Source organism: Sus scrofa, chromosome 8, assembly GCF_000003025.6.
Source record: "Sus scrofa isolate TJ Tabasco breed Duroc chromosome 8, Sscrofa11.1, whole genome shotgun sequence".
NCBI lineage: Eukaryota > Metazoa > Chordata > Mammalia > Artiodactyla > Suidae > Sus > Sus scrofa.
This window is the reverse complement of record NC_010450.4, coordinates 5,449,501-5,461,157: the sequence shown is the minus strand read 5'-3', so window position 1 is coordinate 5,461,157 and position 11,657 is coordinate 5,449,501. Positions and strand designations below refer to the sequence as shown.

At 52.3% G+C, this 11,657-nt stretch overlaps 1 protein-coding gene across 1 annotated transcript; it reads right to left on the bottom strand.

Moving 5' to 3' along the window:
• On the bottom strand, positions 297–5,582 carry CYTL1 (cytokine like 1). Its single transcript, XM_003356855.5, has 4 exons — positions 5,309–5,582; positions 2,679–2,723; positions 2,454–2,582; positions 297–925 (listed from the first exon to the last, which is right to left on the bottom strand). The coding sequence occupies exons 1-4, from the start codon at positions 5,456–5,458 to the stop codon at positions 800–802; spliced, it is 450 nt and encodes a 149-aa protein (XP_003356903.1). The 5' UTR covers positions 5,459–5,582; the 3' UTR covers positions 297–799.

Genomic DNA, 11,657 nt, shown 5'->3' with positions numbered 1-11,657 from the left:
TCTCCAGGTGTGTAATGAGGACTTAGTGAAGCGATGCTGTGCTAGGTGTCCGATACTGCACTACCACAGGTAAGACGCAAGGTACGTCTGTCCCTAAGCATAAATCTGAGCATGTCCCCATGCTTTAAGGACAGACATTCATGCAGGTGGATTGAAGAAGACCCAGACATACCTGTGCTTGATGGGAAGCAGGAGAAAGACGTATCTTGCTAAAAGTCACAACTTGCAGAAAGAGCAGGAGAAAAACACCCTGCCACCCACTTTGGACAAATACAGTTGGACACATGTTTCTTAGTGTAAAGATAGCCTTTATTTGATTTTCATCACCTTTCACTGAAAGAGTGGTTTCCGTCAGCACTGTGTAATCAGGAACCTTGCAATGCATCTTAGAGGCAGGGGCATTTCTTTAAAAATGGAAGATATCTGTAAGGAGCAGAGTTGGCGGTGGAGGGTATAAAATAGAAGCTTGATTAAATATAAGCAGGTTTCTATCCATCACGAAAAACGGTCCCACCCCTCCGTTAAAGCAGTACTACAAACACACTCGTTTGCTCCTTCTCAAGCTAATTGTTCATAAAAGAGAAGTTGCTTTGCTTCTCAGCGATCAAATCAACATGCTCGTGTATCTAACCGACCTGGCAAGACACAACCGGGGGAAGCAGAGGCAAGGCTTCTATGTTCAAAACCAGCCCCAGGAGAGGAACAGAGGCAACCGCTTTCCAGAAGATGCAGGGACACACAGAGGAAGACCGGTGGGGGCCGTGGCTTCAGCCCACTGTGTCTGGGCACTGAGAGAGCTTCAGTGCCCTCGGGTTCTGTCTCTGGTCTGAGCTGCGGGGTCCCGCCTCTGAGGATCCGGCCGGACAGTGGTCACTGGGATGGGGTATTCCAAGGCATTGCAGTCATCTGATAGGAACACCAGGTCCTGGAAAAGATGTGCAATGGGCAGGAATGTTGCTACAGGTGGCCCTGGAGCCCATGCTCAACCAGAGGACTCCTGGTTGTCCTCGACGACTGGGCGGTTGTTCTCCTTTGTGTGAAAACTTCCCCCCTTCGCTCCCCCAAGGACAGCTCATCACATCTTTCTTCACCTTCCCCTTGAATCACATATATTCTTTTTTATTTTTTTTTTCCATTTTTCTTTTTAGGGCTGCACCTGCAGCATATGGAAGTTCCCAGGCCAGGGGTTGATTTGGAGTTGTAGCTGCCAGCCTACCTCACAGCCACAGCAGCAAGGGAGCTGAGCCACATCTGTGACTCATACCACGGCTCACGGCAACGTCGGATCCTTAACCCATTGAGCAAGGCCAGGGATCGAACCTGAGTCCTCATGGATTCTAGTTGGGTTTGTTACTGCTGAGCTATAATGGGACCTCCTCAGATATTTTTTGTTATTGAATTCATTCATATGCGGATCCACCAGATGGATAGAGGGATGGATGGGTGAGGGATTGATTGAATGAATGAACTTCAATTACTGAGCGACAGCTCCGGGCCAGGCATTGGGGATCCCTTGAGTAACAGCCCCAGATCTCACCTTCCAACACTTTAGAGTCAACAATAGCACTTTTCAGACTGTATTCTAATCATGTCTTCTCCCCGTCCCCCCCACCATGAACAAGGGGGGAGGGAAATGGGTGTTGGAGGAAATGCATGTCTAATCTTTGATGCAAAGTACCAAATAAGTCTTAATAAAGCTTAAAACCAAAACACTTAAGAGCTAATGATTAACATTTCCTGGGCCAGGCTTGGCACTTCCCTCTCCTTGCTAGGTAGGGTTCTCAGGATCAAGGGAGTTACTGCAGCATCTGGCGTGCACACACTTGTAAGAACAGCACGCACACTTGGGGTGTGCATGCTGTTGTCCTCCCAGCGATCTCATGAGATGGGCCCTAGTCACGAAGGAGGAAACTGTGGCTCGGAGAGGAGAGGGGTCCCTGACTTCCGGGAAATAGGGAGATGAAGGCAGGTCCACCTGATGCTGAAGCCTGTGTGCCTGGGGCCACAGACTCTACTTTCTGCCTCTAAATGAGAGCCGACTCTGCTTTTCCTGCCTCTTTCCCCTGTGCCGCCGACTTCGCCATCACGGAGCACATCTCAGCCCCTCCCCCAGAAAGTTTCCCCTGACCCGGGGCGGGGGGCTCTGGGAATCTTCAGAATTCCTCCGCCCTCTCCCCCATCCCCAGCCCATAGGGCTCCCCGCAGAGTCTGTCCCATGTGGTTGGCAGGGGGTCCTGGGTGGTGGCGGTGGAGCTCGTGGAGGTGAGGTGCCTTGTCCTGGGTCCCCATCACTCACCAAGGGCGGCGGGGGTGAGGAAGGGCGTGGCGATCGGAAGCCCCGCCCCCGTAAACCTTTCTCATCTTCCACCTCCTCGTCCCCCTCCTCTCCCCACCCTTCTCTTAAAGTCTCGGCTGACGACGGGTAGAAAAAGAAGGCTCACTGGCACACTTACTCTCCGGCAGAACGAGTTCATGATGGTGTACAGTTTCCGCACCTTGTCCTTCAGGGCGTCTACCTGGGCCACTCTCCAACACTGGGGTGACGCCACGAAGTCCCGCAGCTTGTCCAACACACAGTAGTTCTGCGAGGGGACAGCAGGGAGGGGTCTCGTGGGAGAAGGCAGGAGCCAGGACCCCACTCCCACCCCGCCCCCCCCCAGTAGGCGGACCCCTCTTACGTGTATATCCAGGTACAGCCTGGGCAGGTATCTCACACAAGGCTCCTGCAGGAAGGGAAACCTGTCATGTGATGCCCGCAGGGACGTATCCTCGGGCTGCTCACCGGAGGTCCTCGGCCACCCTTCCAACAGCCAGACCAGCCCCGGATCCCTGGGGCTTTCCTTGATGCCAACATGCGTAGTACTTTTTATACCAAAGGCCACCTTCCTCCCAAAGTGGCACACTGCTCTTCTAGAATAGACGTGTAGAAAGCAATCTTTCCATTTAACTATGAGTTGGGGAACTGTCCTATATATGCCATATAAATATATATAGAGATACAATATACACATGTATGTGTCTCTAAATATGTATATCAGTGGGTGTATATATGTAAGTGTGAATATATATATATATGTTTATTTTATGGTTGCACACATGGCATGTGGACATACCTGAGCCAAGGATCAAATCTGAGCTGCACCTGCAACCTATGCCACAGCTGCCCCAGTGCCAGATCCTTAACCCACTGCGTCAGGCTGGTGAGCAAACCCGGCCACCACGGAGACAATGCAGGATCCTTAACCCGCTGCGCCACAGTAGGAATTCCTGTCTATGCATATATTTAGACACCTCTACAACTGTAATCTAGACATAGTAACATATGTATATATATGTGTATATATATATATATAGTGCATATATAGTGCATACAATGGAGATATAAACCGCATGTGTCTTTACGCTTTCACCTCTCACTGTGTTTCGCTCTTGCTTCTGGGCTGGCCTCCGGGCCCGAGGACCCAGAGTCTGGTCCTGCCCAGCCAGTAATCCCCTGTGTGACCTGGGGTAGGTCTGCTTCCTCTTTGCGCCTCCGTCTCCGCTGTGAGATTGGAGGTGGAACACATCCTTCCAGCTCTGCCGTCCTGAGCCTATGCATTTCTCAGCTTTCAAATCATATTTTTTAAAAGATGATTGCTGTCCATATTCAATGACAAGGGATTGTGGGTAGATTGGGGTGCGACAATACAACCAAATACTGTGATAAAGGAATATCCATTTATTTGACAATTGCATTGAAAAGTAACCTACAGGAGTTCCCTTCGTGGCGCAGTGGTTAACGAATCCGACTAGGAACTATGAGGTCGCAGGTTCGATCCCTGCCCTTGCTCAGTGGGTTAAGGATCTGGCGTTGCCATGAGCTGTGGTGTAGGTTGCAGACGCGGCTCTGATCCCGCGTTGCTGTGGCTCTGGCATAGGCTGGCGGCTGCAGCTCCGATTCAACCCTTAGCCTGGGAACCTCCACCTGCCTCGGAAGCGACCCTAGAAAAAGGCAAAAAAAAAAAAAGAAAGAAAAATAACCTACAGGAAGTTCCCATTGTGGCTCAGTGGAAACGAACCCAGCTAGTAGCCGTGAGGACATGGGTTCAATCCCTGGCCCCGCTCAGCTCAGTGGGTTAAGGATCTGGTGTTGCTGTGAGCTGTGGTGTAGGTCACAGACGTGGCTCAGATCCTATGTTGCTGTGGCTATGTGTAGGCTGGGAATTTCCATATGCCTCAGGTGCAGCCCTAAAAAGCAAAAAAAAAAAAAAAAGGAGAACTGCAAAACTGTTGTGCTGTTGTCCACACACACACACACACACACACACACACACACAGAGACACACGAATACCTATGCACTCCCAGAGAGCTGAAATCCTATACCCTCTGGAATGTGATGGCAGCTGTCACCTCTAGGGGGTAGAATTGCAGTAATATTTATTCTCTTTGTCTTTTGTGCCTTTTCTGACCGTTTTCAAAGTAGATGACTTTGACAATTTGAAAAAAAAAAAAAAAAATACACATCATTTAACTTTCCAAAAGGAAAATACGAAGAAGGTGCCGGGGTGTCGTCAGCCCCTTCTGAGGATGCTGCATTTTATTTAAGGTGTTTTACAAGCCGCCACACTTTGAAATGTTGCCAGAACTTTGAAGTGTAATGCGTTTTGTTTCTACATTGGACAAGCAGTCAGGAGGCAGGATTCTAGTCCTGGGCGACCACCAACTCTAGTTCGGAGCCCCCGGACCTTCACCTGAGCAGCCGTAAGAACAGCCGCGGATGACCTGGGGTCCCCCTCACAGACTCTGTCTGTATCTACCCCTTAAATCCTCCAGCTGCCTGAAGCTGGCGAGGGGGTTCAGCCATCCCCTCTTTCAGCTGCAGATGCTGAGATTTGGGGCTGGGTAGTTTGCTCAGGGTCCTATAGCCTGGTGAGGGCTGGAGGGCCTCTGGGGGTGGCCTGCTTGGCAAGTGCCAGCTAATGGAGAGAATAAATAAACCTAACTCTTTGGCCCTCCAATTCCATAAGCTGGAATTCTGGAGGGCTTTTCTTCTCTTCTTTTCTTTTCTTTTGCCTGTTCCATTTTACAACTGATCTTCTGATATTTGCTAGCTAGTTATAAGCAAAAATGCAATGTCTTTAGTTAAATTTTTCCTTGTATTTAAAAGGAAGCCCAAACCCTTGGTATACTATTTAATAGGATGGGAAAAAAATACACATACCCTTGAAATTAACATTGACCAGAAAAGAAAAATAGGTCTAAAGGCGAATTTTTGAGAACCGGGTCTGCAGGGACCTGGCGGTCCTCGAGCGGGCTGAGGTCACTCACCGAGGGCTCCGTGGCCTGCAGCCTCTGGAAGTCAGCGGTGATCTCCCGGCTCAGGGCCAGCATCCTGGAGTAGCACGTCGGGGGAGTCGGCTGCGCGGCGGGAGGCCGGGCCAGGAGCAGCAGCAGCAGAGGGAGCAGCCGGGGTGTCATGGTGCAAAGGCAGCCTGACAGCAGCCTGACTGCATCCCGGCGCCGGCCGCCCCTTTAAGCAGGGGCTTGGGGGTGGTCCTCCACGCCTCCATTTCCTGTGGGTCCCAGCCAAGGCCAAGAGCACGCCCACCTGGCCGGGGGACACAGGAGCCTTTCAGACCTAAAGGCTGCTCTGGTGCAGAGGAGGGGCTGCGTGGGTTGGGGGGATGCGGGACGCCTGGAAAGGAGACAGGGTCTTCTTCTCATGCAACTTGCAACAGAACTTTCTCTCTCGGCAGCAGCTCTTCCTGAAGTGGCAGGACTGGCGGATGAGGGGGCAGAGGCCAAGGATGGAGACAAGGCTGAATGAGCAGGCGGTTCAGCTAGAGGGGAGGGGTGCCCAGGAGCTGCTTCAGTTAGAATGGGGACTGTTTTGTAAAACTGGCTGGTCGCTTGGAGCAGAACTGGGGGCAGGAAAGCGATGGGAAGTGATGGGTTGAGCACCCGCGATCCGGGGCTGGGTGTCAGGCAGCCTAGGTATCAACATCCACCCACCACTGGCCAGCCAGGGGGCCCTTGGGCGGTCACTTGCCCTCTGAGCAGCTGAGCCGCTGCACTTCAAAGACAGGCTCCTTTCTGTGTGTGATGGGGGAGGCGGGAGCTCCCAGCACAGGCCCTGGTACAGTGCAGACCCATGGAAAGGGTTGGTTCTCCAAAGGTGCATCTCTTCTGGCGATGATGCTATGCAGGCAGCCCTCCTGTAAATACGGGGGACTGGGTACCAGTTACAGGAACAAGGTCTCCCCTCCGTTCTAGGCGCCTGGCAGGGGACCCACTTCTTCGATGACCTTGGGCAGGTGTCTAAGCTCTTTCTTCCCTCTCCTTATCTGGGAAATGGGGGTGATAAGAGCACGGTGAGGAAGAAAAGATGCTGAGCTAGGACCACAGTCTGGGCTAATGTCACTCTCTCCTTTCCTACAAGCATCCCTGTGAAGCAGGTGCCGTGGAAAATGGTCCCATTTTCCAAGTGGGATAATTGAAGCTGGCAGAGTTCCAGCTACTCACCCAAGGTCACCAAGTAGGAGGCACATGGGTCCAAGAGGGCTCCGTGCCTTATCTTCGTTCCATTCTCCCACCCCGCAGAGGGGAACCAGGATGGAGCAGGACTCTTCTAAAATCAGAGGTGAGTTTGGGGTTTGGGGCTTCCCCAGACCAAGGAACGAGCAAGGAGAAGGAGCTGCCAAGAGAGAGGAAGGTTCTTCCTTCACAGCGAGCACCACATATGCAGCAGCGGTGAGGCAGCAGCCTCATTCATGCACCTGCTGTCTCAAATGCCAGGAGCCTCACAGAAAGTACTGAAGGGGATGGGGTTATTCCCATTTCCCAGATGAGGAAACTGAGGGCCTCAGGGGATAGGAAACTGTCTGAGCTCACAAGGCAAAGAAGGGAAGGGACCAAGCCGTGGACCTGTGTCTGCCTGTCTCCAAAGCCTGCCTCCCTGCAGGGGGGCACAGAAGAGGGGCCAGGGCGGGCGCCCTTCTCAGAACAAAACAACCAAAGATGAGGACCACGGGGTCGAGGAAAGGATCAGAGAGTCCGGGACCTGGGGTGGCCTCGCGAATGAACACCAGGGAGGGAAGCCCAGCCCCAGCCTCTGCCCTGTCTCTGTTTGCTCAGAAAAATCCCTTCCTGACCCTGGTGCCTCCGTAAACAACAGCATCAGCGCGGGTAGCCAGAGATCCCTCCTTGCCCAGACATTGGATGTTGCTAGTTTTCTGTATTCAAGCCCGGGGCGGAGATCACAGCCCTGTCTTCCTGTTTTCCAGGTGAGAGCCTGTTCTCTAAACGCCTTTAGTGAGATGGCCTGGGGACAGTCTCTTGGGCGCCCTCACGTCGGGGCAGCGGGAGGCGGGGGTGGCACCCAATACACACAGGGCAGAACTCTGTGTGCTGGGAGGTGCGAGCGCCAAACCCAGACATGTTTTTCTACTGGATGAAGGGGTCTCCTCACTCCCTGCACGGTGGTGCCTGGAGGGTGGGCCTCCCTGGCAGACACGCCGGCCCCAGCTGGGGATTCCAGCCTGCTTTGACGTGCTCCAGGGCTTCTGGATGTGCTCAGCGAAGGAGCTTCAAATTTGGGACAGGGAAGGAAAACAAGCCTACGCACCCAAACAAGGCCCGAGGAGACGTGGCTGTGCTGGAAAACAGGCGTTTTTTGCACACTTGATGGCGAAAGAAATGTGTCTCTGGGAGATTGGCCTTGTTCCACCCCGGACCCATGTATGGTTGTCGAGGAGGCTCCTGGGGCAAATCTGAAGCCTCCCCTGTGCCCTGAGCCCCAGGCATCCTGCTCTCACCAGATCCCAGCCACCTTCCCACCCACCCGGCACACCTGCTGCATCCTGATTTGTCAGCAGCCAGCGCCCAGCCGGGCGGAGCAGATGCTCGGAAAAGCTTTGCAGAATTAACTTGATGGCTGATAATCTCATTAACTCAGAGCGAGGGACAAGGAAATTAAGAAACCAACAGAGCACAGCCTGAGTCAGCTCCACTGGCTGCCAGGGAGACCCCGCCCCGGATGCAGGCAGTCTCAGGGGACCCGCGTGTGCATCTGCTCAGAGAGATCTCCTTGGCACTGCCCTTCCCCCAGGCAGCCCCTTCCCTGGCTCCTTCAGCATCAGACTGTACCACCTGGAAGGTGAATGTTAAAGACGAAGGCTGGGGAGTTCCCGCTGTGGCTCAGTGGGTTAAGAACCCGACATAGTGCCCGTAAGGCTGTGCTTTCAATCCCTGCCTTGCTCAGTGAGATCCAGCATTACTGAAAGCTGCAGCACAGGTTATAGATGTGGCTTGGATCCCGTGTACCTGTGGCTGTGGCCTAGGCCAGCAGCTGCAGCTTTGCTTCAACCCCTGGTCCAGGAACTTCCCTATGTTGCAGGTGCAGCCGTAAAAAGAAAAAAAAAAAAAAAAAAAAGAAGGCTGGTTTGCATTTCTCTAATAATTCGTGATGTTGAGCATCTGTCTATGTGCCCTTTGGCCATCCGTCTGTCTTCTTTGGAGATCTTCTATTTAGATCTTCTGCCCATTTTTCAGTTGGGATGTTTGTGGGGGTTTTTTGTTGCTGTTGTCCTGTTGTATGAAGCATCTGTATATTTTGGAGATTAGACTTGTGGTTGCCAAGGGGTGGGGGAGGGAGTGGGATGGACGGGGAGTTTGAGGTCGGTGGATGCAAAGGATTACCTTTAGAATGGAGGAGCAATGGGGTCTTAACTGGACAGCACAGGGAGCTCTACCCAACCTCTTGGGATCAAACATGATGGAAGATTGCATGAGAAGAGGAATGTATACATATGTATATGACTGGGTCACTATTCTGTACAGCAGAAATTAACACGACACTGTAAATCAACTCTACTTTAACAAAAAAATACCCAGGCTGGAATTTCCCCATAAACTGAAGCCTCCGTCCTCTCCCAAAGGTCTCTCTCAACCCCCTTCGTGTCTGAGAAGAGCAGGGGCCCCATGGCATCATGGTACCTCGCTCTGTCACCGTGGTACCCCGTTATGTCAGGAGAGCTGAACAGACAGAGCTAATGAGAGGGTGACTATTTCTCAGCCGTTTTCTTCTAAAGGATTCTTCACTCATTCTCCAGACACCTCTTTATTCACCATGAGTCAGCTGTGGGCAGGCCTGAGACAGAAAACAGGGAGCAAACAGCAAACGACAGAGATGGAGAGGCTGTCATCGTGGAGAAGAATGATGAACTCAAGGTGAGAGAGAGAGAGGGAGACGGAGAGGAAGCTTGGAAGACGCTAAGCTGCTGGCTTCGAAGACGGAGGAAGAGGCCACATGCCCAGGAGTGCAGGAAGCCTCTGGAAGCTGAGAAAGGCCAGGAAAAGACCGTCTCCTGGCGCCTCCAGAAGGAAATGCAGCTCCACCAAGATCTTGACTTTAACCTGGTGAGACGCAGGTGGACCTGCGGCCTCCAGCACCGCGAGAGAATCAACTTGTTACTGGTGTGTGCTTGTTTGTTTTAGGGCCACACTCACAGCATATGGAAGTTTCCAGACTAGGGGCTGAAATAGGAGCTGCAGCTGCCAGCCTACACAGCAACGCGGGATCCAAACCTCATCTGTGACCTACACCACAGCTCACAGCAACACTGGATCATTAACCCTCTGAGCGAGGCCAGGGATTGAACCCGCATCCTCGTGGATACTAGCTGGGTTCATAACCCGCTGAGCCGCAATGGAAACTTCCCAACTTGTACTGTTTTAAGCCACTCAGATTGTGGTGACAGACTACGGCAGCCACAGAAAACTGATAAACCATCTCTTGGGGGTCAGTAGGGTAACAGGTCAAGGTTGCAAGGAAATTAGACAAGACCCATGTCAATTGCCTGGCGCTCGTGCTTCCTTTACAGTTTCTTTGTCAAGCATTCATCCAGTGCCTGCTTGCTTACCTCCCTGGATGGGGAGCTCATTGCCCGCTAAGCCTGCCCTCCAGTCTCTGGGTGGTTCTGAACAATACATGTGTTCTTCCCAAGGTGAAGGTGAGAAGTGCTGACTCCCTGGAGCTCCAGGAACTTCCATAGAACAGCCCTGGGTGATTCTCAGGCTACCACTCATCCACGCCCCACCTCGAGTCAGCTCTCTTTCACCCGAATTTCTTGAAGCTTTTCCATGGAAAGTGGCCTCAAGATCCTTCTCCACAATTGTGTTTGTTGTTTCTTTTCTTCTTTTTTTTTAATTCATTTATTTTTTCTGCTGGGCAGCATGGGGACCAAGTTACACATTGATTGTTGTTTCTTTACCCAGAGTCTTTCTCCTCCCAGGAGCCATGTCTAAAGCAGAAATCCACGCTTGCCAGCCCCTCGTTCACATGCTCCCTTGGTTCCCTGAGACCCATAAGATAGTCTGAGGTCAGTGGCCTGGCACTGGCGGAGCTCTCTGGCCAGTTCTGCCAGCCTTTCCTGCACGTTTATCAGTTAAGATCCCATGATGGTGATGCTGATGAAAGCGAACCTCGGAAGAGCTGCCTTGCTCCAAGCCTGGACAAGGAGTAACGCCTTCATTCTAGCGGCATCATTCGCAGGCCCTGAGGCCCAGAGAGGTGGAGGCACTTGCTCCTAATCACACAGCATTAGCAATCCCCAGGGTCGGTGATGCTCACACCCAAGTGGCCTTTGTCCTTCGCACACACTGTTCCCTCTTCTCAGAACTTCTTTTCGGCTCCTGCTTTCCTGGTTTGTTCCTCCTCACTCTTCCAGACTGAGCTGAAATGCCACTTTCTCCAGGAAGCCTGCCTTGACCTACAGAAGCTAGATTGGGTCCCCTCGGCCTGCACAGCACCCCCGCCCCCCGCACTATCCTCTACTCTGCCACTGCGCTGTCCACTTTGGCCGTTGTCTGTTTGCTGGTCTGCCCCCTACAGGCAGAGCAATGTCTTTGTCTTCGGGTCCACAGCAGGAAAGCCAGGTCCAACGCAGAGCGGGGGTTTCGTCAACATCTCTCTGCTGAATGGAAGTGCTTGTCCCCAGATGGGTGCACCAGCTGCCTTGAGAGGTCTGGCCAGAATGAGGTTGTCACCTCCTTGGTTTGTGCCCCTCTTGTGTCCGTAGGACTATAATTGTGGGTTACAGAAAACATAGCTTGAGATACCCATGGATGGATTTTCTGGAAAGTGTGGCTTGGACATGCAACGGTAGTTTGAAGCTCAGAAATGGTTTGCTCTAGGCACTCAGTGAAGTCACCAAGAAATTGTCTTATTCTGTCTCCCTCTTCCATACCATGAGATTTTTGTTGTGGTTTTGCTGCTGCTGTTGTTGTGTGGCTGCCCCCGTGGCATGAGGAAGTTCCTGGGCCAGGGATTGAACCTGCCCTACATCAATGACCCAAGCCGCTGTAGTGACCATGCCAGACCCTTAACCCACTGCGCCACAGGAGAACTCCACCATGATGTGCTTCTGGTGTGTCACCTCTGCCAGGCTGTTGTCCCTGGTTATTCCAACACTGCTCCAGGTGTTAAAGTGAAGGTATTTGCAGATGTGATTAAAGTCCATAAGCCATTGACCCTAAGGAAGGGAGATTATCCTGGACATTCTGGGTGGGCCTGGTTCAATCAGTTGAAAAACATTAAGAACCGAACTCAAGCAGAAGAATGTCCTGAGGAAGAAGAAATTCTGCTTGTGCAGTAGCTTTGGCCTGTCCCCTGGAGTTC